At 45.2% G+C, this 24,373-nt stretch overlaps 1 protein-coding gene across 1 annotated transcript in view; it reads left to right on the top strand.

The window, feature by feature from the left end:
- Window positions 1–11,431, top strand: part of pyroxd2 (pyridine nucleotide-disulphide oxidoreductase domain 2) — a 38,404-nt gene extending 26,973 nt beyond the window's left edge. Inside the window, exons 11-16 of the mRNA XM_041209839.1 lie at window positions 1,598–1,670; window positions 2,712–2,868; window positions 3,844–3,998; window positions 7,200–7,306; window positions 8,615–8,735; window positions 10,826–11,431. Coding sequence (XP_041065773.1) covers window positions 1,598–1,670; window positions 2,712–2,868; window positions 3,844–3,998; window positions 7,200–7,306; window positions 8,615–8,735; window positions 10,826–10,896 — 684 coding nt within the window. The 3' untranslated portion in view covers window positions 10,897–11,431. The remainder of the gene's footprint in view (window positions 1–1,597; window positions 1,671–2,711; window positions 2,869–3,843; window positions 3,999–7,199; window positions 7,307–8,614; window positions 8,736–10,825) is intronic.
- Window positions 11,432–24,373: the final 12,942 nt, after the last annotated feature.

Genomic DNA, 24,373 nt, shown 5'->3' with positions numbered 1-24,373 from the left:
GGTAAACTCACATGCCAACAATGCGAGAGAGCCGGAAGGGTTTTAGTTCCTGCCACTCAGTTTAATGGAGAAGTTTGGTTTCCAGCTAAACTGGCAGTAGTGACGAACAGACGGGCAGTCTTTCTGACAGCAGGAGGTCCCAGCTATGGCCCTGATGGAACAATTCCTGAAAATAAGATTGGTTGTATGAGTGATCGCAGTTATGGTTGGGCAAGCACTGGGGCAAGTACCCTTCCTCCTCCCAGCCCACATGGAAACACCAACAAATTTAAACTTGGGCCGCTTCTGCCTTTGATCCAAGAACATATGTCGTTGTGAGGAAGGCACCACTGCTCTTATGCAGAGGTCTTGAGTTAATATTGCAGCCAGGCCATGATGATAGATAGGTTCTTGATTGGTAAGGGGATCAAAGGTTACGGGGAGAAGGCGGGAGAATGGGGGTTGAGAAACTTATCAGCCATAATTGAATGGCGGAGCAGACTCGATGGGCCGAATGGCCTAATTTCTGCTCCTATGTCTTATGCTCTTCTGATATACTTAAAGAAGAGGCCTGTTGCTTAGGCAAGTGCCAGTGCTGGCTGTGATTTAAAACTACAGTCAGCCAGATCAGGATAGAACCATAGAAAAGTCACAGCGCAGAGAGGCCATTCAGCCCATCATGTCTGTGCTGGCCAGTAAAAGGTGTAAAAGAAACTATCTATGATTTTCAGACCTCCAATCCTCTGGTACCTCGCCTGTATCTTGTGAGGATTGGAAAATGATCCTCAGAGCATCTGTCATTTCCTCCCTGTCTTCCTTTAACAACCTGGGATACAATCCATCCGGCTCTGGTGACTTATCCACCTTCAAGGATGTCAGTTGCTCCAGTATTTCCTCTCTCACTATGCTCATTGTATCAAATGTTTCGCACTCCTCCTCATTAACTAGAATGTCTGCATCATCCGTCTCCTTAGTGGAGATGGGAATAGATTGGGTAAAACCATTTCATTTCAAACACCCCTCTCATCTCTAGTCACCCCTGCCCGGTTCCCTGAGTTCAAATTAAAAGCTGTGACTCTGAGGGAGCTCCTGCTGAGCAGGGTCTGAGCCTACACCTGAATGGCAGGCATGATAAGGCAATGATAATGGATATCAGGCAGTTTGTGTAGAGCCATTCTACAGCATCAGCTTTATCTCCAGGTAGCAAGTGGAAAATCTACCCAGGCAGCTTCCTTGTCTAATTTTAAGTGACAGCTGTGGCTCGGTGGGTAGCACACTCACTTCTGAGTCTGAATATTTGTGGGTTCAAGCCCCACTCCAGGTACTTGAGCATAAACTCCAGGCTGACACTTCTGGTTGCAATTCTGAAGGAGCCCCATCTGCACTCTGAGGTGGGTGTAAATGATCCTATGACACTATTTCAAAGAAGAGCAGGAGAGTTCTCCCTGGTGTTCCTAGCTAATACTTTTATTTCAACCATTATCATGAGAAACCCGTTATCTGGCCATTATCACATTGGGAGCCAACATTACAACACTGACTATCGGGAGAAAGGTTGTGAAAGGTGTTCGGTAAGCGCAAGACTTTAATTTGAAACTGATTTCTGTCTCTGTTCCAGGATTCGCTGTCCCAAGACTTTATTAAGGAAGTTTCATCCATTGACTACACCTCTCCTGTCACAAAAATCAATGGTATGCGGATACTTCGGAAGAGGGCAAGATGAGTTTGGTTGAAGTGAGCATGGGTAACAGAGTGACCTGTTCCAAGGCTGATGTCATTGTTATTCTTGACTCAGTTGATGGCAGGTGCATGATGGGGGCTCAGGAGTAATCAGCCCTTTGCCCTGAAGTAATTCAGGGGAGGAGAATTCCCCATTTCCACTATCCTCTGTATGAAAAAGTGCTTCCTGATTTCACTACGGAATAACCTAACTCCAATTCTAAAATTGTGCCTCCTTGATTCCCCCACCAGAGGAAAGGGCTTCTCTGTATTCACTCGTATCAAATCCTTTTGTCATTTCAAATACCTCAATTGGATGACCCCTGAATCTTTGAAACTCGAGGGTAATACAGGCCAGTTTATGGAACCTTTAAAACCTGGTATTGTTTGGGGTTCACCCCATTACTCTGACCTGGATTTGGTCCTTGGACCCTGGAGCCAGCAATAAAGAGCAATCTCCCAGCCCAACCCGGAATATCTGGTCCCCTCCGATCCAATTCAACTGATAATGAAGGCTGGGATAGAAAATGGGAACAACAGCAGCAACAAAAACTTTCATTTAAGTAGCACCTTTAGTGTAGTAAAATATCCCTTCACAAAATTTGACACTGAGCCACATCAGGGAACATTCAGGCAGCTGAGCGAAAGCTTCGTCAGAGGGAGGTCTTAAGGAAGCAGAGAGAGGTGGAGAGATTTAGGGAGGGAATTACAAGAGCTTAGGGCCTTGACAGCTGAAGGCAGGCTCACTCATATTAAAATCTGGAGTGATTAAACTCTGGGATGCGCAAGGAGTGCAGAGATCCTGCAGGATCCTGAGACCAGAGAAGGTCACAGAGATAGGAGAGTGAACAAGGACATAGAGGCATTTGAAAACAAAGGTGAGAGTTTTAAACCAGAGGAAATGACAGACCAGGGGTCAATGTACGTCAGAATAACTGCACCTGTATGCTAACTTGAAGGAAAAGTGGCCTATATGAAAAATTATAATATTGTTTCTGTTTTGATGTTGCCAGTTGCTGTGGATCGCTTACCAAACTTTCTGGCCGTACCTAGCAATGATGGAATAGCACCTTCCCAGCGTATAGCTGGAACCATACATTTGAACTGTGAGGACATGGCCTATATAAAAGATGCTTTCGAGGAAGCCTGCCGAGGGATTCCATCCACCAGGTATGATCGGAGGAATCGGTTGTGCTGGGTGACAATTATATATATAGGGGAGGAGTTCTCCCATTGTCCTGTCAACATTCATCTTTCAACCGTCACCACCAAAAAAATAATCAGCTTGACTGCTTCTTTATCTAAATGCTTTTTGTGGAACTGTACAGTGTGCAAACTGGCTGCTTTACTTCCCTATTAAGCAACAGTGGCTGCTCTTCAGAAGTTCACTGGGGCCCAGCCAGGTCGCGGTCCACTGTAGCCTGGTATAATGCGGGTCCACCCTGAACCCCAAAATTTTCATTCTGCAAATGTGGCCACAAGAATGCACCTCCCCACGCCCCTCCCCGCACCCCCCCGCCACCCAACCCCCATTATGAACACAGCCACCCACTTTAATAAAGAAAAGCTACCAGCAGCCAATTGACCAGTTAATTTATTTTACAGAGCACCTGCTTCATTCATTTATTTCGGAGTTTGAGGACCAGAAACTGTAAGGACATGCCCACAATATTGGCCAGGATTCAGCCTGAGCACAAAGCACCAGCTATGAAATAACGTGGCCTCACTTATAATGCAGCCTTAAGATATGAACACTTGGACCGTGTTATAGTGGGCTCCTAGTGTTGTTCATTGGCTGTGAAATACTTTGGGACACACTAAAGCCAAAAAAGTTTTTTCTTCCTTTCTCTCCCCTCTCTCCCTCTCTCTCTCTCTTTCTTTCTCTCACCTTTACTTTTAGTTACCTATCTTCCTCTCTTTGATTTTTCTTTTTTTTCCATCTTCATATAACCAGCTTTTCATTAAAGAAATTCTCTCTAAATTGCCTGTTTGCTTCAGATTTTCTTACCTTCCATCTGCGCCCTGGGTTCTGGAACTCAGTGCGCTAGCAAAAAATTGCCCATAGTTGCATCTCATTAAACCCCTTCGGAAGGTGTGTTAATGATTAATATGAATTTATTCCTTTCTTTTCCTCCTTCCAACAAGACCATTGCTGGAGTTATGCATCCCCTCGATTCTGGATCCCACCATCGCTCCACCAGCCTGCCACGTCATCTCTATCTTCACCCAGTACACACCGTACTATCTGCAAGGAGGAAAAGAATGGGACGAGCTGGAGAGGAATTGCTATGCTGATAGAGGTAGACACCACAATAAAAAGGAGTGCCAGAGGGTCGCTTAGAACTAGTGGGTTTGCCAAAGGGGCTACAACCACTGCTCTCTATAAGGAGTTTAATCAAAATACACCACTGAGGGATTTGGCTGTGCACTTTACATGATTTATATTTATCCTCGCACTGTCTGGTCCTTGGTCATGTTGATGCAGCAAGGCCAGTTTTCAATAAGGTTGATTACTCGCCTGTCACTCTTTCCAATCCTGATGGCAGGCGGTAAGAGCTGAGAGTTTGCTTGTCAGCCATACTCCAAAAGGCAACAGCAAACCTCTGCAGTACTCTGCCAAGCGTAATCACGGACCAATCCAATGGAAGTCCATGGTTGCCAATGGCCTCTTAGGGACAGTACCAGGAGGAGGAGGAGGAGGAGGAGGAGGAAAGCCAGTTTTACAACGTTTTTGCAGAGCCTTGCCCATCAGGAAATCGCAGGCACGTTGGCTACGATTTCTCAATACTGCCTCCCGACGGGCGAGTCTCCAGGCTGGGACTGCACGTCTGTAAAAGCTTCCCGGAGCACTTTCTTCTAAAAGACAGCCGGGGTGATTATTCCTCCGCAGGTATCTGGCAGACACACAACTTTTCCCTCTCCTCCAGACACCAGCAGGTTCTTGCTGGACAGTGCCTGTTGCCAAATGTACATAGCAGACAGGAAGCGTGAGCCCAGCTGTAGGCCCTTTGGGCTTTGGATGTGGGAAAACATCCCAGGAAAAGGTGGCGTCTAACGTATATCACAAGGCCCTGAACTTGCAGATGGTCTTGGGATCGGCCCTTGCGCCATCTTTCCGTAGATGATTTCCCTCTGGGGCACTGGCTGAATTAGAATGAGGCGGGTGGGCCCTTCCTTCATTAGGATAGTTATGCTGGGCCTAACAACAACAACAACAACTTGCATTTATATAGCATCTTTAATGTTATGTTTAATGTTTAATGTCACAGCAGTGTAATCAGTCAAAAATTGACACCGAGCCACATATTAGGATGTTTAAGCCCCTGATCTCCCAATTCCAGGAGGCCCCTAGTTGCTTTTTCCGACTCTTGCGTTAACAGCTGATCTCAGGGCTCTTGATGGTGCTAGAAGGGCCTAGATGGGGCGAATGGACTTACTGGTCCACGCACAGGCAGCGGGAGGCATTTGCTGAAAGTCAGGGTCTGTGGGAATGTTTCAATTCACCTGAGGCCTAGTTTTAACCCCCAGCTCTCACCAGCCTGTGATGCGTGTGAACTCACGGAATAGGGAGTTGACAGGGTGAGAGCTGAAAAGGTCATTGTGCTGCATAACCGCTTGTAATCACTGCTTCTGGGTAAGGTGCAGAAGATGGCAAATAAATCGCCGTTCTTCTGTTACAATCCTTTTGCATTCCAACCAGATAATGAGTTAGGATTTTAAGAACCTTTAGCAACATTCTGTTAATGACAGAAAGAACCAGCGTTCATCTCAGCACACAAGGAGGTCACTCAGCCTTTTGTTTCTGTGCTGGCTCTTTTGCTAGAGCCAAAGGTAATTCCACAGTCTTGCCATATTCCTGTGTCCTCTTACACATCAAATGTTTAAAAGCAAAATACTGCGGATGCTTTGAAACAAAAACAGAAAATGCTGGAAAAACTCAGCAGGTCTGACAGCATCTGTGGAGGGAAAGGCAGAGTTAACGTTTCGAATCCGTATGACTCTTCTTCAGGGCTAAAGAGAAGTAAAAATATGATGAAATTTATATTGTTTAGGAGGGGGCAGTGGTGAAGCTGGATAGAGGGCCAGTGATCAGTGATAGGCAGGGGGAAAAGGAGAGATTGACAAAGATGACACGAACAAAAGGACAAAGGGGTGTTAATGGTAGTGGTGCTGGCTAAAGGAGGTGCTGATGGTGACACTACGGTCAGAAGGCAGAATGTGATAATAGCACGACAAGGGTAAGGACTCTGGAAAGAGCAACATGAACAAGTGACAGATGGTCCTTTTGGGGGTGGGGTGGGGGAAGGGGATAGCAGTGGCAAAAAAGATCAAAAATAGTATAAAAGATGGGGATAAAACAACAAATAAAAGTGAAAAATAAATAAAAATAAGCGGATTAAAAAAATAAAAATGGATATTGAAAAAAGGGGATAAAAAAGGGTCGAGAATGGAGGAGAGAGTATTTTCTGTTTTTGTTTTACATCAAGTGTTTACCGGCTTTTCCTTTAAAAGATGCAATGTATTTTACCTTAATTGTTCACTGTGGAAAATTATTCTATGCTCCAACAAACCTGCTCTAAATTTCTCCAAACCTCTCTCTTCACTCTCTTGGTCACATTCTGAAATGAATGACCCTTGTCACTGGCTCCCCAACTATCAGCCCTGCCCTTGCCAATACCCACTGGCAACTCTCATCTTTGTCTACAAGTGCCTCCATTAAATGCCAACCTTCCCCTGAAAGTGCCCACCCGCACCCTTCTTTCTTCTGACTCCGACTTTAGAGTGTTTTTTTTTTAATCCTCCCTGAAGCCTATACCTAATTTCCAACCAGAATTTTTCCATTGTGTTCGTCCAGTATTGAGATGGTTAAAAAAAATGGTAGAAATGGCTCAGTGTGCACATTGAGATTAGTTTTGACCTTTGTTTTGATGCATTGTTATTATTTGTAAGCTCCCAGGCCTCTGTTCAATGCAACATTTCCCAGGACAGTTGATGATGAATTTGATGGGATTTTTTATGGTTCAGTGATGTTCACATTTTCCACTGTAGGTTGATGGCCGAAGCCTTTTCTAGTTAAAACGGCTCTGCAATGGCATTTCTTGGTGCAGTGCTAAGCCACATGCCCCAGAAAAGTTGAACCCACGGCCTGCGCTGAGTTACACAACTTTAGCGAGGACAGCAGTTCAGCTATGAAGATCGACTTCAATGCCCCTGCGCTACAGACTGGGAATAATTACCCAGGTTTTGTCAAGAAAGTGATCCCTGCTGGAAAACACAGGAGTGTGACAATCATTGAGGACCGGGTTAGGTTCAGTCACGATGCCCTCCACAGTTAAATTGCCTGCTCACACCAGGAATGGAATGTCACTAGGGTGTGCTAACAAGAGTGAGCACCTGCAGCAGAGGAGGAGAGAAGCAAAGGATAAATGAAGATTGCGAAAAGTCTAATTCCCTTTCCTCTAACATATGAATGATAATTGGTTTTCTCTGACTCTCCTTAGTGTTTGACTGCATTGAGCAGTATGCTCCAGGTTTCAAGGCTTCCGTGATCGGACGTGATATCTTGACGCCACCAGACCTGGAGAAGGTGTTTGGCTTAACTGGAGGGGTTAGTATTGGTACTCAACTGGAAGGGTTAGTATTGGTACTCAACTGGAGGGGTTAGTATTGGTACTCAACTGGAAGGGTTAGTATTGGTACTCAACTGGAGGGGTTAGTATTGGTACTCAACTGGAGGGGTTAGTATTGGTACTCAACTGGAGGGGTTAGTATTGGTACTCTACTGGAGGGGTTAGCATTGGTACTCAACTGGAGGGGTTAGTATTGGTACTCAACTGGAGGGGTTAGTATTGGTACTCAACTGGAGGGGTTAGTAGTAGTACTCAACTGGAGGGGTTAGTATTGGTACTCAACTGGAGGGGTTAGTAGTACTGTAAGAAAAGCCGATTTAAGATTACAAATCGATACATTGAAAACGATGGAGTGATTCATGGCCTTTGGACAATTTTCTTTCCTTTGGTGATACACTAGTTAAAAAGTTTGGGAAAGTTCATTCTCTTCAGTCTTTCTTCATCACTCAAATCCTTAAAACTGGGAATCATCCAATTTCTAATCTGCACACCCGTTTCCAGGATTTTAATATCTTGCTGGTGTCTCAGTGGCTAGATTGAACACTGCTCTGTACTCCAGACATGCTCTGAGCAGATTGTACAGTTTGACTTGCATTCTGCTGTTTTGGCTGTAAAAGTCAACATTCTACTGACTTCATTAAAACAAAATCCATTGAAATTATTTCACATTAACACCTCAGCGGCAAAAATATACCCATCCCACTGTCCTTGGCTCAGTAGTACTCACCACCTGAGGAAACTGAAGCTCCTACTGCACTCACTTCTGCCTGATTTTGGCCCTCTAACCCTCAAAAAAAAGACTGAAACACTTTTTTTGTTTTGTTTCTCTGAGAGTTCTCGGTGTCCATTTGCGATAAGTGGCTGGGGGAATGGGCCTGAGTTGATGTCAGTGAAAGCCATTTGTCCACCCTGTTTGATATAGCTACCTATCTTCATTTGCTAAACCTCTATCTGAGACAACAGGCGTTGACATCAATGCTCACAATTTAAACTGAAACAAGGGGATGATAATCACAGTCAACCAGCCTCAATGATCAGGCCCTGTCTTCTGTGGTTAAGCCCTATTTAGAGCATTGTATCCAGAATTGGACACCATCTCTTGAAGGATTTCAAAGCCTTGGAGAAGGTGCTGAGGGGATTTGCAAGGGTAACCCTTAAAAACCTTAAAAACATAACTGTGTTCCATCCCGTAACAAGCTCCTCACTGCATTACACTTCTGTATCACTCCCAAAGGCAGTGCTTAGAAATGGATAATTATTTACAATTTGCAATTATTTTCTGGCAGAATATTTTCCATGGAGCAATGTCACTTGATCAGCTGTACATGACACGACCTTTGCCCTCCTATTCGAACTACAGATCACCTATCAAAGGCCTGTACCTGTGTGGAAGTGGAGCTCATCCAGGTAAGTAGCTAATTAGTAACTGTTTTGAAAATAAAGAACTCTGGGCTTACCCACAGACTCAGACAGGCTTGAACAGCAGTGGAAGGATGGATAGAGGGAGAGAGCAAGGGAGGGTTAACATTTCAGGTCTATGACACATTTAGAACATGAGAACTAGGAGCAGGAGTAGGCAATTCAGCCCCTTGAGCCTGCCCCGCCATTCAATACAATCATGGCTGATCTCATTTCGACCTCAACTCCAATTTCCCTCCCTCTCCCCATAACATTTCAACCCATTACTAATTGAAATTCTGTCTATCTCCTCCTTAAATTTATTCAGCGTCCCAGCATCCACTGCACTCTGAGATAGTGAATTCCACAGATTCACGACCCTTTGAAAAAAGTAATTCCTCCTCATCTCTGATTTAAATCTACCACCCCTTAGCCTAAAACTATGGCCTCTCGTTCTAGGATGCCCCACAAGGGGAAACATCAGCACCACATCTACTTCGTCTAGCCCCTTTAGTATCTAATATACCTCAATTAGATCTCCTCTCATCCTTCTAAACTCTAGTGAGTATAGGCCTAAACTGCTCAATCTCTCCTCCTGAGACAAACCCTGCATCTCCGGAATCACTCTAGTGAACCTCCTTTGAACCGCCTCCAATTCAACTACATCCTTCCTCAAGTAAGGGGCCCAAAACTGTGCTCCAGGTACGGTCTCACCAATGCCTTGTACAGTTGCAACAACACTTCCCTATTTTTATACTCTATTCCTTTAGCAATAAATGCCAAAATTCCATTTGCGTTCCTTATTACCTGCTGTACCTGCATACTAGCTTTCAGCGATTCATGCACGAGGACACCCAGATCCCTCTGCACTGAAGCATTCTGAAGTTTCTCTCCATTTAAATAGCAAGTCCACTTTGTGTCCACTGTCCAGTATCTGTAGTCTTTTGCTTTGATTTTCATCAAGGGCCAGCTGTAGTTGAGTGGGTAGCATTCTTACCTGTGATCCAGAAGATTGTAGGTTCAAGTCCCACTGCAGGATTTGAGCTGAAGGCTTGCACTTCAGTGCAGCACTAAGGAAGAGCTGCAGTGTTGAAGATGCCATTTTTTTGGATGCCACGTTAAACTGAGGCCCTGTCTGCCCTCTTGGGCGACATGAAAGACTTTATGGCATTATTTTGAAGAAGAACAGGTGATCTACCCTGGCATCCTAGCCAATATTTATCCATCAATCAATGCATAAAACACAGATTGTTTGGTCGTTATGACTTTGCTGTTTGTGGGTGTTTGCTTTATGCAAATTGGGTGCCATGTTTCCTACAACAGTGACTTCATTACAAAATGTCCTTCATTGGCTGGAAAGTGTTTTGTGACGTCAGGTGGGTATGAAAGGTGCTACATAAATGCAAGTCTTTCTTCCTGGGAAAAACAGCTTCAAAATACAGCAATAAGCTTCAGCAAGGCCTCCTACAGTCCACTTCCACAACAAACCCTGGAGGTTCAGAATGCACGTATGGCTTTTTGTCACTGGTATTCTGAAGCAAATTCTGAGACGTTATGTGGACTGCAAAATTTACCTTTATGAAGCTGAGAAGCCGTTGTGCTCTAATTGAAAATACAATTGAAAAGTTTAGTGGAATCGTAAGTAGCTAGAGCAATCAATCATTGTTCTTTCTACCAAGCACCATTCAGAACCCTCTGTCGGAAAGTGCATGAGAATCAAGCTTGTTTTATACATTCATTCTTGGAATGTGGGCATTGCTGGCAAGAGCAGCATTTGTTTCCCATCCCTAATTGCCCTTGAGAAGGTGATGTTGAGCTGTCTTCTTGTGGTGTAGATACACCCACGGTGCTGTTAAGGAGGGAGTTCCAGGACTTTTGGACCCAGCGATGTTGAACGAATGGCAATTATTGTTCCAAGTCAGGATGAGGTGTGGCTTGGAGGGGGGACTTGGAGCCGATAGTATTCCCATGTGCTTGCTGCCATTGCCCCGCTTGGTGCTGGAAGTGATGAGTTTGGGAAGCTGCTGTGAAAACAGGATCGAAGCCGGCGGTGATGCTTGTTAACAGCTGATTGGTGACTGTCCTCTTTCTTTCGTCAGGCGGTGGAGTGATGGGATCAGCAGGGCGTAATGCAGCACACGTCGTCATATCTGACCTGAAACGGTGGTAGAAGACCCTCCTGGGAGGTCCAGGTTTATGAGTTCACCTCCGCAAACGAAGATGCTCATGCATTCTGCCTGCTCTGTGCTTGGAATGGTTATTAAATAGTAAAACGCTTTATTAAATTGAATATTCATCCAAAGAATCCTAGAATAGTACAGCGCAGAAGGAGGCCATTTCGCCCATTGAGCCTGTCCCGGCTCTTTCGAAGAGCAATCCAGTTAGTCCCCACTCCCCCACTCTTTCCCCATATTCCTGCAATTTTTTTTCTCATTCAAGTATTTACACAATTCCATTGTGAAGGCTACCAGTGAACACTTTACTCATCGCCTTATCTGGCCTTGCATTCCAGATTCCATTCACTCATTGTGTGAAAGAGCAACTTGCTATGTTACTTGATTTTTTAAAAAAAAGTTAGTTCAGCCTTCTCATTTTCAGTTTAGTTAAATGAGATAATCTGTAAAAGACTAATGCAAATCCAAAGAAAACTTGGAAAATGACTTCTGAGGTTTTTCTTATTTGTCATTAAAAACTGTGATAAACCAGTTCTAAAGTGGACTCTATTTGCTTTACTGAAAATTAACCTAGCTGCTTGGATTCTGGGTCAGGCACGGAAATCTTTGGTGAGGAATTAGCTGAGTTACTGGCAATTTGAGGAATGTTGCGTGTTTAAAATATCAGCAAAAATCTGTGAGGAGTCAACAGCCTATTGACATTTTATCCACTTGAGTTTTAAGTTATGTTTCTTTGTTATATTTCAAAAGCTGCATTCTGGCCTTTTTTTTAAATTCAGTGTGGGTGTCACTAGCATTTATTGCCCATCCCTAACTGCCCTTGTTCAGAGGGCATTTTAAGAGTCAACCACATTGCTGTGGGTCTGGAGTCACATGTAGGCCAGACCAGGTAAGGATGGCAGGTTTCCTTCCCTGGAGTACATTAGTGAACCAGATGGGTTTTTACAACAATGGTTTCATAGTTATCATTAGACTTTTTTTAATTCCAAATTTTTTTATTGGATTCAGATTCCACTATCTGCCATGATGGGATTCCAGCCCAGGTCCCCAGAGCATTACCCTGGGTCTCTAGATTGCCAGTACAGCCACAGTACCACTAGGCCACTGCCTCCCCATATACAATGCCTGTTAATGTCAATAGTGTTTTATGAGACTCCCCCTGATTGCCAGCGATTGAGATATGTGAATTAGTTGCTTGAAGTTCCACTGCTATTTGTTCTCAAACTAGCGAAACAAAGAAGTGGGCTGTAGATTACATTCCGGGATTAGGGCTGTTGTCAATTGCAAAACACCATTGTTACTTTGATAACAAAACAAAAACAGAATTACCTGGAAAAACTCAGCAGGTCTGGCAGCATCGGCGGAGAAGAGTTGACGTTTCGAGTCCTCATGACCCTTCAAACTCAAAGAGGACTTCAAAGAGGACTCGAAACATCAACTCTTTTCTTCTCCGCCGATGCTGCCAGACCTGCTGAGTTTTTCCAGGTAATTCTGTTTTTGTTTTGGATTTCCAGCATCCGCAGTTTTTTGTTTTTATCTCTGTTGTTACTTTGATGTTCAGTTCAATAAAGGTGGCCAGGTGATGCTATCTTCAGAGTGAAGTGTATCATTATCAATAGAGCGACCTGACCACCTTTTCTCAGTCTGAGACTGTCAGGTACAAGCAATCGGCAACAAAACCGACCCAAGGAATATTCTCGCCAAGGGAGAAATGGCAGAATCAAATGCTTGTGTCGGCGTTCTGGACTCGATCGTCTGGATTGTCGCCACATCGGAGAGCCTCTCTGTTGTTGCGAAAACCCTGGAAATGGCCGCAAGTGCTAAATCCCACCCCTGAACTGGGTATTTCCCATATTTGCAGGGGCGGGGCTGGAGTCAGGCTGGGGTTCGTGTGATTCATGGAGACGGCCGGCCATTTAAATCACCAGCTGCCTCCACTGAAGTGGGGTTTTGGAAGGACAGGAAGGGTGGGATCTGGAGTGTGCAAATTAGAAGAGGTAGGAGGAGGTCGATTCTTATGGATAGTCAGGGTACCCCTTTGGTTAGGGTCCCAGGGCACCTTTGGGTGAGGTAGGGCACCCTTTGGGATCGTTAAAAGTGAACATGATAACGCACTTTTTACGCACAGACTTACTGGATCTGTCCAGCTCTAAAGCGGTTGTCCAGCTGTCAAAGCTAACCAAGAAGTTTCAAAGCTGTCAGGGAACTGTCCAAGGATACCAGATGAGTTGGCGTGGTGGGGGGGGGGGGGCAAGGGCAAAGGGTGGTGAAATGGGGTCATGGGTTTTCATAAGTTGGGGCTATGTTGACATGGAGCTATGGGGCAATGGGGGTGGGTAGAGCGGCATTAACTTGGCATGGGGTGTGAGTGGTCAAGGGGTGTGGGTATAGTTGGCATAGGGGTGTAGGGGCCATGGGTGGGTGGTGGACATGGGTTGCCATAGGTTGGCATGGATGAGACATTGTGTGTGTGTGTGTGGGGGGGGGGGGGGGGGGGGGGGGGGTGGGGTGACGGGCTGGAGGAATGTTTTTGTTTTATGATTATTTGTTATTTATTTAAACAGATGGCCGGAGCACAGAGGCAGCCTTATGCCCAGCCCACCTCCACACCCGGCAGCCTTCGCACTCATTCAGGGGTCACCTGCCCCAGCTTGTTTTTCAGCCCGGCCCTACCCCACAACCGAAGGTCCAACCCACGGGCGGCCATGTTTTGAAAATCGGGTTTGCTGAGGTGGGGAAACCTCCCAACTTGGTGAACCCGACCCGGTGACGAAAATCTGGGCCAATGTTCCTTTGCAGAGCAAGGTGCATGCTTGGAAAATGGTAAGATAAACCTATCGCCAGTCCTTCTGCACTGTTAGGACTGAGAAAAAATTCTATTGGAACTGCCCCTGTTTCGACCTGTTTGGGCCGAAGATGAATGTGGCTCCTGATGCGGAAACCTCTCCAAACAGAGAGCCTCACCTCCTGCTACCTGAGAAATGCGACTGGAGAGAGAGTCTAACTTTGCTGTCTTGGCCTCCTGGGAAAACAATGGACAGGATTTTCACATGGCCAGGGTGTTTCCTATAGTGGACTGGAAGTGATGACCAACAGCCAGAATGGGAAAAATTAACAATAGAAGCTCAATTTGACAAACGATCTTAACTCTTTGGCTTTGATCCTTTCTATTTAGAGAAATGAATAAGATCTTGAAATCTCCCATTCACGTGCGAACACTGGGATAGGAGCATGGGTTGGCCAGCTTAACTGTTATCTCTTTTTGTAAAGGTTTATGGGGCACTGCCGATCTGAGCAGAGCCAGTAATTCTGGGCTTCTGCACCATTCGACATCTACCTGCCGAGTGATGCAATGGTGCAGAGGGATTAACCGGCACAATCGACACAAGACAGGCGCTGGAGCGCGCATAATATTTTGTCAGCTTCTGGATATGAGGAATTATTGAAGTTATAAGTTACAATCCACGTACTACAGGCACTTTTATGATTAGAGAAAGAAAAGAGGTTGCTTATATATATATATATATATATCCAACTCCAGCCCCCTCCCACAATTCTTTCTCTGGTACATCAACGATTACTTCGGTGCTGCTTCATGCTCTCGTCGGGACCTGGAAAAATTTATTAATTTTGCTTCCAATCTCCACCCCTCTATCATTTTCACATGGTCCATCTCTGACACTTCCCTTCCCTTCCTTGACCTCTCTGTCTCAATTTCTGGTGATAGACTGTCCACCAATATCCATTACAAGCCTACCGGTTCCCACAGCTACCTCGACTACAGCTCCTCACACCCCACTTCCTGTAAGGACTCCATCCCATTCTCTTAACCGAGGTTTTCCACCCACGGTCGTTGACAGGGCCCTCAACCGTGTCCAGCCCATCTCCCACGCATCCGCCCTCACGCCTTCTCCTCCCTCCCAGAAACATGATAGGTTCCCCCTTGTCCTCACTTATCACCCCACCAGCCTCCGCATTCAAAGGATCATCCTCCGCCATTTCAGCCAACTCCAGCATGATGCCACCACCAAACACATCTTCCCTTCTCCCCCCCGGCAGCATTCCGTAGGGATCGTTCCCTCCGGGACACCCTGGTCCACTCCTCCATCATCCCCTACCCCTCAACCCCCACCTACGGCACCTCCCCATGCCCACGCAAAAGATGCAACACCTGCTCCTTCACTTCCTCTCTCCTCACCGTCCAAGGGCCCAAACATTCCTTTCAAGTGAAGCAGAATTTCACTTGCATTTCCCCCAACTTAGTCTACTGCATTCGTTGCTCCCAATGTGGTCTCCTCTACATTGGAGAGACCAAACGCAAACTGGGTGACCGCTTTGCAGAACACCTGCAGTCTGTCCACAAGAAAGACCCAAACCTCCCTGTCGCTTGCCATTTTAACACTCCACCCTGCTCTCTTGCCCACATGTCTGTCCTTGGCTTGCTGCATTGTTCCAGTGAAGCCCAACGCAAACTGGAGGAACAGCACCTCATCTTCCGACTAGGCACTGTACAGCCTTCCGGACTGAATATTGAATCCAACAACTTTGGATCTTGAACTCCCTCCTCCATCGCCACCCACTTTCCGTTTCTTCCCCCTTCCTTCTGTTTTTTCCAATAATTTATATAGATTTTTCTTTTCCCACCTATTTCCATTATTTTTAAATCTTTTATGCCCTGCTAGTCTTTCCACCCTACCCCCACTAGAGCTGTACCTTGAGTGCCCTGCCATCCATTCTTAATTAGCACATTCTTTTAGATAATATCACCACCTTCAACACCTCTTTGTTCTTTTGCCTGTGACATCTTTTGATTATCTGCTCCTATCACTGCTTTCTTGTCCCTACAACCACACCCCCCCAACTTCTCTTCCCCACCCCCCCACCTTAAACCAGCTTATATTTCACCCCTCTCCTAATATTGCTCAGTTCTGTTGAAGGGACATGAGGACTTGAAACGTCAACTCTTTTCTTCTCCACCGATGCTGCAGACCTGCTGAGTTTTTCCAGGTAATTCTGTTTTTGTTTTGGATTTCCAGCATCCGCAGATTTTTGTTTTTATGCTCTTATATAGCACCTTTCATGACCTTAGTGTGTCCCTAAGTGCTTCACACCTAATACAGTACTATTGAAGCATAGTCGCTGGTTTAATAGTGCCAAGGAATCATTTATATTCGCCAGAGAGGCCAGACTGGTCCTTCTTTTAACATCTCATCAGAAAGCTGGCACTGCTGAATACAACATTCCCTCAGTACTGCACTGGGGGTCTCAACCTGGACTATGTGTTCAAAGAAACGCCCAGGTCCCTACATCCTGACTGAAAAGTCGTGGGTGAGTTCGGCAGCCGAAGAATGGTTACCACTGAGGAATTTCACAGGCGGTTGGTCATTTGTAGACTGGAGGGAGGGATTTCTGCCTTTCAGGAACTGGAAGTCCCGCCTCAGAGAGCTGCCGACCAATCGGAGATCAGCAGCTCTCCAGCACCAGCAGCGCTACTGGGAGTGGTAGGCCATGGCCAGTATTGCACTGCGGTGGGGGGGGGGGGGCTTGAGGAGGTGTTCAGCGCTGGTCAGGATCTTGTAAGTGGCTGGGGGTCTCACTGGGGATGTGGTGGTTGGCCTTGGCGAGGGGTTGGTGGGGGCTGTTGCTGGGATGTGAGAGGTCAGGGAGGGGAAGGGGGAACCTGGCACAAGGGCGGGGGTACACCTTGGAGTTGGGGGGAAGCCTCTAATGGACCCAGGGGGTTTGTTAAGGGGGGACATCCACCCGCTGGGCTGATCCTTGGCATAGGCCACTCCCTCAGTGGGTTAAATTCCGGAATTAGACCCATAAATGGGCATTAATTGCCCACTTAAGGACAGGCCACCCGATGCCAGCCCCCTGCCGCTGGTAAAGTTGCTCCTGCTTTTCCCACAGTAGTGGTCCTGGGAACTCCAGGCCAATGCTGGAGGGTTGATATACCAGTCTGCTGTGTCTCAACTTTCCACCATGGGACCTTGTGAAAATGCCCAGCGAAATTAAAAGTAAAATGGGAAGAGAATTATGCAAGAAGTTATGCTCCGAGGAAAGTGGAAAAAACGAGTCAATGTCCATGAAGTGGTTCAACGCGGCCATTCTGATTGTTTTAAATTCAATTTGCTTCGTTAGAAATCCAACATTGTTGCTTGAGTGGGAAAATGAAGGATCTCACCGGTGCCTAACTGTCAGAATATCACCCTCAGGCCCTTTGCTTCTTAAAATAACATCAGTGCTCTGGACCGTGATAATGGCAATTAGGCCCTGTAAACCACTCGATAGCAATCCGGTGCTTGCTCTCAGCTAGGGGAAAGTATCTGTTTTTCAAGCGTTCTTGAGCTGTGTGAATGTCATCGTGCCTTTGGATGCCATCACTGTAATCCACTAGATCCATGACAAAGTCACGGGTTGACGATGAAATGCCTGACGGAAGATGAGCTGCTCCCTTGTGTAGGCCTGAGTTACCAAAGAGCCAAAATGGTGACAAATATAAGGAAAAATAAAAATACCTGGAAAAACTCAGCAGGTCTGGCAGCATCTGCGGAGAGGAACACAGTTAACGTTTTGAGTCCGTATGACTCTTCAACAGAACTAAGTAAAAATAGAGGAGAGGTGAAATATAAGCTAGTTTAAGGGGTGGGTGGAGGTGGAACAAGTAGAGCTGGATAGAGGGCCAGTGATAGGTGGAGATAACCAAAAGATGTCATAGACAAAAGGACAAAGAGGTGTTGAAGGTGGTGATATTACCTAAGGAATGTGCTAATTAAGAGTAGAAAGCAGGACAAGCAAGGTACAGATAGCCCTAGTGGGGGTGGGGTGAAGGAATGGAAATAGGCTAAAAGGTAGAGATAAAACAATGGATGGAAATACATTTAAAAATAATGGAAAAAGGCGGGAAATGAAAAATCTATATAAATTATTGGAGGGCGAGAAGGAGGAAGCCATAAGTTGGTGCCTGTAAACAAAGGCATGGATTCTGACATCAATCAGAGTCTTTTGAGATTAGCAAGGGCAGCAGTGATAGGTGGGAATAGGATGTAGGCAGCAAAGTTTCAGGTGAGTTGGTGCATGCCTATTGTTATGACCACAGCCGGTGTTAATTGCTGCACAAACCAAATCCCAGGGGGAAACTTGGTTTACAGGCCACACAACCTTTTTCTGTATGCTGCAAATGGGAAGAAAACCTACTGATCTCAGCAACGAGAAGTCCAGTAGCACTTTTGGGGATTTAAAAAGTTTTTTTAACAAGAAGGAAAGAAAACAAGATTAGTTACACAGTTAAAATTAGTCTTACAAGGCATTCCCCTAAAAGACTCCCTACTTGGTCAGACCCACAAGTAAATACCTTCCAGGCAACTATCCATTATAGATAAAAACAAAAAACTGCGGATGCTGGAAATCCAAAACAAAAACAGAATTACCTGGAAAAATTCAGCAGGTCCAGCAGCAGTCCTTGGCTTGCTGCATTGTTCCAGTGAAGCCCAACGCAAACTGGAGGAACAGCACCTCATCTTCCGACCAGGCACTTTACAGCCTTCCAGACTGAATATTGAATTCACAACTTTAGATCTTGAACTCCCTCCTCCATCCCCACCCCCTTTCTGTTTCTTCCCCCTTCCTTTTGTTTTTTTCCAATAATTTATATAGATTTCTCTTTTCCCACCTATTTCCATTATTTTTAAATCTTTTATGCCCCGCTAGTCTTTCCATCCCACCCCCACTAGAGCTGTACCTTGAGTGCCCTGCCTATCAATGCTTGCTTGTCCCTACAACCACACCACCCCCCCAACTTCTCCCCCCCCACAACCACACCCACCCACCACCTTAAACCAGCTTATATTTCACCCCTCTCCTTATATTTGCTCTGTTCTGTGGAAGGGTCATGAGGACTCGAAACGTCAACTCTTTTCTTCTCCGCCGATGCTGCCAGACCTGCTGAGTTTTTCCAGGTAATTCTGTTTTTGCTTTATCCCTTATAGATGTTTAACTATAAAAATCAAGTAATATTACTCAAGTAATATTACTGCTATAGTTTTAATAAAGGCATACGCACAACCCTCTTAAACTCTCTTCCACCCTGCTGTGGAAATCCAAGGCTTCAGAACAAGACTTATTTTGTAGCCTAAGATTTTTCTGGCTTGACTGGATGGCTGATTCAAACTGTATCTTCCTCTCAGCCTAGAGCTGTTTCCAGGAGATCTTCCTTGCACAACCGACAGCCACCAGCCCCCTAAGCTCTCTACAGTACCTCAAAATACCATTTCCCCTCCCCCTTTCATCTCAGGTTACAGTGTCCTTAACCTCTTTGAAACGCAAATGCTTCCAAATATAAAATCTTTCAATGTTTCTATTTTGTCTCTGCTTTTAGGTAAATAAAATGTAATATACCCTCTTCTGTTTACCCATGGAACTCCTGTAAGATGCAAAAGTATTTCTGGTCACCTCTGATTTCCCTTTGACATTCAAACAATATCTCAACTTATCTAAAAATGCAAATGTTAGATCCATCCTATTTACCTGTATTTCAAACCACCGTAATATCTTCTGATAAATGCGCAAACCTCTATCCTTTCATGTCTTATACACACACACACACACACACAGACACACACTCTTCTTCACAGAATAACATGATATTCCCCAAAAATATATTGGAAAAAGTAACATCTGTTCCCACAGTAGGGTAGAATTTGTGTGAGCAGTGAGGATAGTGTTGGAGAAATCCTGTGCAGTGCAGAGCTGGCTGACAGACAGGCAGATGGCACTGAGCGGAGAATGTACAGCTTGCAGAGAGAGTTCCTGGAGCCAGTGAGAGCTCGACCCCACCTGGATAAGCTCCTGGCATCACACGAACCTGAAGGAAGCCGCACGTGATTAAAGTTTCCACTTTTATTAAAACAGCGACAACATAGATGAGGTTTTCAGCTGCATTAGAGATGAGATGGGGACAAGGTAAGAAATGGTTGTAAAGTGGAAGTAGACAGTCTCGGTGATGGGTGAGGTACATCTGACCTGCACAGCAATCCAGACCAAACTTAGAAGAGTCTCAAATTCAAAATATTGAGAAATGCACATCAATAGAGCCTCTGTCTGTTTATAGAGTGTGCATGCTTCTCCTGTTAGGGACATATTCCACTTCCCAACACCCAGAGAACTTGGGTACAGTTTGAGAAGTGTTGATGTTTATGGCCAGGGATGCTGCTGGGCTATCACTCTAGAGAACCAGTATCCTCCCTGTCGGGTGGGACCTCCCTACTCAATCAACCATTGCTTGCAGGGTTACCAGGAGTTGAGTGAGAAGTACACCAATCTCCATTGACAGGCCTACCCTGATGAGACATGGAACCAGACAGGTTGACTAATCAAGAGCAGCAACCTGGATTATTATGAACCTTCCTGATTTATTATCAGATTACCAAGAGTTGAATCTGTCCCAGTCTTCCTGATGTATTATTTTGGAGCTGATGAGACCCATTGACATCACATTTACTTTACCTTAAAGAAAGAGGGTAGTCACTAGTTAGCTTCAGTATATGTTTGATGGATGAAAGCTTTACATTGAAGATATTCCCCATCTTTTAAGTAAATTAGCTTGCACAGCCAGGCACATTGTTCATCTATCTTTAAGTTCTTAGTTTTGATAATTATAGTGGAACAACTACAGCACAAATCCTACAGCAGGGATATTCTGTTTTCAAGCCTCATTAAGTAGCCAAAGTTATTATGCAATATTGCAGCTCTCTTTCCACCCAGGAATCATATAGTCTGGAGTCCCTTTGGTCTTTATTTCTGTAAATCTCAGAAAATGATCAGTGCTTTGGAGTACTTATTAAAAGAGGATGATGAGCAGAGACTGATCATTGGCCTAAATAAATATTCAACAAAAACCGAGAGAACCTGGCCACGTGCAAATTGGTTGCTGCCTTTTCTGCATTGCAACAATGTCTGCACTTTGAAAAGTACTTCATTGGTTGTAACGTGTTTTGGGGTGTCTTGAGGTTGTGAAAGATGCTGGATAAACAAAAGCCCCTCTTTGCCTGCTCCAGAACTTGCATTGAAAACACTGCTGTCTCAGCCAGAGGTTCGTCACTCTCCGGGACTCCTGTCTCTGGTTCTCTTCCTCCACCATTGTTTTCAATTCTTTCATGGGTTATGGTTGCCCATCCTTAATTTCCCTTGAACTGAGTGGTTTCCTGGGCCATTCCAGAGGAAAGTTAAGAGCCAGCCACATTGCTGTGGGTCTGGAGTCACATGCAGGCCAGGCTGGGTAAGGATGGCAGATTTCCTTCCCTAAAGGGCATTAGTGAACCTGGTGGGTTTTTACGACAATCAATGATAGTTTCAGCGTCACCATTACTGAGATTAGCTTTCAATTCCAGATTTTATTAATTGGCCAGAGTGGACTGGGAGCAACTACTTGTAGGTAAATCTGCATCAGGGCAGTGGGACACATTCAAGAAGGAAATAGGGAGAGTACAGAGCCAACGTATTCCAGTAAAGATAAAGGGTGGGAACAACAAATCCAGGGAACCCTGGGTGTCGAGGGATATACAGGATTGGATAAACAGAAAAAGGGAGGCTTATGACAGATACCGAGGACTCAAAACAGTGGAAGCTCTAGAGGAGTATAGAATGTGTAGGGGGGAACTTAAAAAGGAAATTGGGGGAGCAAAAAGGGGGCATGAAAAAACATTGGCAGATAAAATAAAGGAAAATCCAAAGTTATTTTAAAAGGACAATAAGAGTAAGAGGATAACTAGGGAAAGAGTAGGGCCCATTAAGGGCCATAGTGGTAATTTGTGTGTGGAGCTGGAAGACGTAGGTAGGGTTCTAAATGAATACTTTGTGTCAGTGTTCACAAGTGGGACGGACAATGTGGGTATGGAAATCAGACAGAAGGACTGTGATATAATTAAAGAAATTAGCATAGAATGGGAGGAGGTTCTAAGTGGTCTGGCAGGCTTAAAAGTAGATAAATCTCCAGGCCCGGATGAAATGTATCCCAGACTGTTGAGTGAGGCAAGGGAGGAGATAGCAAGGGCACTGGCAATAATTTTCAATACCTCTCTGGCCACAGAGAGGCGCCAGAGGACTGGAGGACAGCCAATATGGTACCATTATTCAAGAAGAGAGGAAGGGATAAACCAGGGAACTACAGGCCAGTCAGTCTACCCTCAGTGGTGGGGAAACTATTGGAAGCAATTCTGAGGGACAGACTTAATCTACATTTGGAGAGGCAGTGATTAATCAAGGACAGTCAGCATGGTTTTGTTAAGGGGAGGTCATGTCTGACCAATTTGATTGAATTTTTCGAAGGGATGACCAGGTGTGTAGATAAAGGCAATGCATTTGACATAGTCTACTTGGACTTCAGCAAGGCTTTTGATAAGGTCCCACATGGGAGACTGATAACGAAGGTAAGAGCCCATGGGATCCAAGGCAATTTGGCAAATTGGATCCAGAATTGGCAGAGTGTCAGGAAGCAGAGGATGATGGTTGAGGGGTGTTTTTGTGACTGGATGCCTGTATCCAGTGGGGTTCCACAGGGATCAGTGTTGGGTGCCTTGCTATTTATGTTATATATAAACGATTTAGACTTGAATGTAGGAGGGTTGATCAGTAAGTTCACGGATGATACAAAAATTGGTGGGGTGGTAAATAGTGAGGAGAATAGCCTTAGATTACAAGAGGATGTAGACAGGTGGGTCAGATGGGCTGATCAGTGGCAAATGGAATTTAATCTGGATAAGTGTGAGGTGATGTACTTGGGCAGGACAAACAAGGCACGGGAATACACGATGAATGGTAGGACCCTGGGAAGTACCCAGAGTCCGAGGGACCTTGGTGTGCATGTCCACCAGTCCCTTAAGGTAGCGGGACAGGTAGATAAGGTGGTTAAGAAGGCATTTAGGATACTTGCCTTTATTAGTCGAGGCATAGAATATAAGAGCAGGGAGGTTATGCTGGAACTGTATAAAATGCCACGGTTAGGCCACAGCTAGAGTATTGCGTGCAGTTCTGGAATCCGCATTATAGGAAGGATGTGATTGCACTAGAGAGAGTGCAGAGGAGATTTACCAGGATGGTTGTCTGGGCTGGAGAGTTTTAGTTATGAGGAGAGATTGGATAGACTGGGATTATGTTCCCTGGAGCAGAGGAGATTGAGCGGGGACATGATTGAGGTGTATAAAATTATGAGGGACATAGATAGGGTAGACAGGAAGGAACTTTTCCCCTTGGTGGAGGGATCAATAACCTGGGGGGCATAGATTTAAGGTAAGGGGCAGGAGGTTTAGAGGGGATGTGAGAAAGAATCTTTTCACCCAGAGTGTGGTGGGAATCTGGAACTCACTGCCTGAAAGGGCGGTAGAGGCAGAAACCCTCATAACATTGAAGAAGTATTTGGATGTGCACTTGCGATGCCTTGGCATACAAGGCTATGGGCCTGGTGCTGGAAAATGGGATTAGAAATGTTAGGTACTTGTTTGACTGGTGCAGATTTGATGGGCCAAAAGGCCTTTTTCTGTGCTGTAGACCTCTATGACTCTATGAATTTATGAATTTAAATTCCACCAGTTGCTGTGATGGGATGGGATTTGACACCTCACCCCCAGGACATTATCTGAGGCCTCTGGATTACCGGTCCAGTGACACTATATCTATGCCACCTCCTCCATTATAATAGCTTGTCAGGTACAGCTAGCAAAAGAGCCATTTTTATTTCACTGATCAACAGTAAAATGGTTATCTGCTGTAACAAGCTGAGAATGACTTCAGTGCTTCCTGCAGCAATTGACTTGTGCCTGCTTCAGGTGACTATAGGTCCCTGTGTAAATGAAAACCTTGTTGCAATTTGAAGAGAGCCTCTGAGCCAGAGGGAATTGCAAGAAACTCGCATCTGTAACTTTGTGGCAGGAAAGGATTACTGACTGAGGTGCAACCGGGCAGAAGGATCAATAAATGACTAGAAGGGTCAATGGAAAGAGACTTGGGCATTCAATTGTAAAATACTCTTTTTTTTTTATATTCGTTCATGGGATGTGGGCATCACTGGCTAGGCCAGCATTTATTGCCCAGCCCTAATTACCTTTGAGAAAGTGGTGGTGGTATTTCAGAGGGCATTTTTAAGAGTCAGCTACATTGCTATGGGTCTGGAGCCAAACCAGGTAAGGACGGCAGGTTTACTTCCCTAAGGGGGATTAGTGAACTACATGGGTTTTTATGACAATTGACAATGGTTTCATGGTCATTATTAAACTCTTAATTCCAGATTTTTAAAAAATTCACATTCCACCATCTACCATGGATTTGAACTCCATGTCCCCAGAGCATTACCCTGAGTCTCTGGATTACTAGTCCAGTGACAATATCACTACACCCACCACCTCCCTCCTTTTCAAATCCCTCCATCTCTATCTCTGTAACTAGCCCCACAACCCTCCAGGATATCTTTTAATTCTG

The sequence above is a fragment of the Carcharodon carcharias genome, chromosome 17 (genome assembly GCF_017639515.1).
Source record: "Carcharodon carcharias isolate sCarCar2 chromosome 17, sCarCar2.pri, whole genome shotgun sequence".
NCBI classification, from domain to species: Eukaryota; Metazoa; Chordata; class Chondrichthyes; order Lamniformes; family Lamnidae; genus Carcharodon; species Carcharodon carcharias.
Note: the sequence above shows the minus strand (reverse complement) of the source record. Positions and strands in the feature narration are given on the sequence as shown.